This window comes from Helianthus annuus, chromosome 8, assembly GCF_002127325.2.
Source record: "Helianthus annuus cultivar XRQ/B chromosome 8, HanXRQr2.0-SUNRISE, whole genome shotgun sequence".
Lineage (NCBI taxonomy): Eukaryota > Viridiplantae > Streptophyta > Magnoliopsida > Asterales > Asteraceae > Helianthus > Helianthus annuus.
In genome coordinates, this window is record NC_035440.2 from 15,108,552 (window position 1) to 15,111,737 (window position 3,186).

The following is a 3,186-nucleotide window of genomic DNA, read 5'->3' on the forward strand; positions in this document are numbered from 1 at the left end:
TATAAAGTTTTATTAAAATGTGAAACTTTAGCAAAGAAAAAGATTAAAAAACAGTATTGTATACTTTATAGCCTGCAACTTATAAACTTAATTATTACAATTTTCAAACATTACTATTAGTCAAATGGCTACATATTAAATAGCTACATTTGCATAAAAAATGTATATTTTATACTTTTCCAAATAGGAATGATTAAACAATACTATTAATCAAATGGCTACATTTTTGTCATCAGGATGTAACCACAAAGATTAAACAACAGTAGCTTAATGTCTTTATAATACTCATCATATGCACATAAATTTTCACACTGCACATCTTCGATCGGTTACCAAAATGGTGACTTTCTTGAGAGTTTTGATAAGCCTACTATGTTCTATAGTCCTCTTAGCTCTATTCAAATTCTTTCACAAATTTTGGTGGGTTCCAATGCGCATAAATCGTGTAATGAGTTCACAAGGAATACGCGGACCTCCTTACAGTTTTTTCTATGGCAACATGAAGGAAATTTCCATCATGATAAAGCAATCCATGAGCTTTCCCGTGGACATATCACACGACATATTTCCACGAATTCAACCTCACTTTGATTCATGGTTGCACATATACGGTTAGTATTGTTCATGGTTCATTCAACGCGTGCGTGAATATACGCGCCACAGGTGTTTTACATGTCTGTTTTGATACAGGGAAGAATTTTCTATATTGGCAAGGTCCTCAACCTGAATTAGTTGTCACAGAACCGGAGCTCCTAAAACAAATAATGAGTGTCCGAGAGCTTACGACGAGGATACAAGGCACGGGACCTGCATTTAAAAAGATATTTGGAGGTGGTCTGATTTTTTCTCAAGGTGAAAAATGGGCAACACAGCGAAAATTAGCTACTCACGCTTTCAATGGTGAAAGGTTGAAAGTAAGTTCGTACAAACAATTTATCAGGGAATTATTATGGAGTCACTACCGAGTCAAGCCACCGAGTCATGAACATGTGTTGGTATGAGTTGTTATTGAGTCAAGAAAATCTATTGGAGAAAGAAAATATAAAATGTTAATGAAATTTATAATGAAACTAATATGTATATACAGATTCCCCTCATCATTTGTCTTCATGTAGTATTAAAAATATCAAAGTCAAAGTCAAAACATGTCATGAGAGTTTACTTATATGCATGTCTTATGTGCACATATACAAGAACTTATTCTTGTGCATACATATGTGTTTAAATACAAATAAGCATGGTCCTTGTGTTATAGATGACAATTAAGTACAGGATCAATAATTAGTTCCTAGAGAACAAGATTATGCATGAATTTATGTGTTGGGATTAGTTTACGTAAAACAATATAAGTTCCAAAGTATATTTGATCCATCGGATTTCCTGAATATGGGAAAGGACACTTGTTTCGGAACAAAACAAGAGATCTTTTAGGGACAACCAAAGTCATTTTTCTTGTTTGTTTGGCTATAGAACATGGTTCCAACAATGGTTGAAAGCGTTGACATGATGCTAAAACGGTGGAAAGATGCTGGAACCAAAGAGAAAGATGTCCATGAAGAGTTCTTAACAATGACATCGGAAGTCATCTCAAAGATCGTGTTTGGAAGTAATTATGAGGAGGGGAAGCAAATATTCCAGAAGCAGGGGGCGTTAATTGGGTTGGCTGCCAAACAGTTGTCCAAAGTTAGGCTTCCTGGTTTTGGGTAAATCTACCTTATCGTATATAGACGATTACAAAACTCATAAAATGATATTAATGTTGAGATCTTCACAGGATGATGTTTAAAGATAAAGAGGATTTAGAAACCGACAAACTGTTAGCCAGCATTCAAGATATCATTACAAAGATGATAAAAAACAGAGAAAATATGATGGTTTCAGGAGATGAACACAACTCCACGACTGATTACCTCGGAATACTTTTGAATTCGCGTCATGATGTCAATGACGGTTATAGGCTTTCCATACAGGATATTATTGATGAATGCAGAACTTTTTACATTGCTGGCCACGGAACGATCTCTATTTTGCTCACGTGGGCTACTCTTCTTCTGGGAATCCACACCGAATGGCAAGAGAAAGCACGCGAGGAGGTTCAACAAGTATTTGGTAATCAAAACCCATCTTCAGAAGGAATACCAAGACTCAAGAAAGTAAGATTATTGATCTAACAATCTCATTTCTTTAATTCTTATTTTCTGTTTTTTTTTTTTTTTGGTAATTGTGTGTTTTTCTCGTATCATACAGATGAGCATGATAATCAATGAGACACTACGCCTGTACCCTCCTGGAATATCCACAACCCGAAAAGTTCAGAAGGAAACGCACGTTGGAGATCTGGTTCTTCCACCAAACTTAAATTTGCAAATACCGGCATTACCATTTCATCAAGACCGTGGAACATGGGGAGAAGATGCTCATCTCTTCAAACCAGAAAGATTCTCTGAAGGGGTTGCCAATGTCGTTAACAGCAATCCAGGAGCATTCCTCCCTTTTGGTTATGGACCACGAATCTGTGTAGGCAACAATTTCGGGATAAATGAATCAAAGATAACCCTCTCGATGATCTTACAACATTACAGATTCACTCTGTCACCAAACTATGTCCATGCACCATATCAGCATATCACACTTCGCCCAAAGTCTGGTGTTCAGATAATATTTCAAGCTCTATAAAGCTCCGCTTCTTGTGACTAGTGTGCATTTAATAAATTGTTTACGCTTCCACCTTTGATCAGGTCACATTTTCATTTACCTTAAACAATATATCTTGTCTATTTGTGTGTTTCTTCTAAGTACAACATCCAGAGAAGTAGTATGGAGATAGACTTCTCTCTATTCTTGCCTCATTTCTTTGTTTCTTAGAAATGAACCGAAATGTTCATTTTATGGCCATGTAGAGAGAAAATGGATATGTAACTTAATCTTGCAAAAAAACTATTTATATTGCACTGAAACAGTTTATGACTTGCTAGTTATGGTGTAATGAAACTATTGCATTAAACAAATTAAATGTATTAAAACAAAACCAATCTGGTCTAACAATTATGCATCAGTTATAATAGAGAAAGCTGGTTCGAAAACTGACTGAATAACAGCGCATCAACTGAGTAAACAAAGTAACAGCTGACTGAAAAACACTACAGCAGGCAATAAGCGTGTCACAGCTGACGTGGATCGAGGCGT

The 3,186-nt window shown here is 35.8% G+C and overlaps 1 protein-coding gene across 1 annotated transcript; it reads left to right on the forward strand.

Annotated features, from left to right (window-relative positions):
* Window positions 1–333: 333 nt before the first annotated feature.
* LOC110872205 (cytochrome P450 CYP749A22) lies at window positions 334–2,970 on the forward strand. Its single transcript, XM_022120994.2, has 5 exons — window positions 334–611; window positions 691–914; window positions 1,471–1,703; window positions 1,775–2,153; window positions 2,248–2,970. The coding sequence occupies exons 1-5, from the start codon at window positions 338–340 to the stop codon at window positions 2,674–2,676; spliced, it is 1,539 nt and encodes a 512-aa protein (XP_021976686.1). The 5' UTR covers window positions 334–337; the 3' UTR covers window positions 2,677–2,970.
* The last annotated feature ends 216 nt before the right edge of the window (window positions 2,971–3,186 follow it).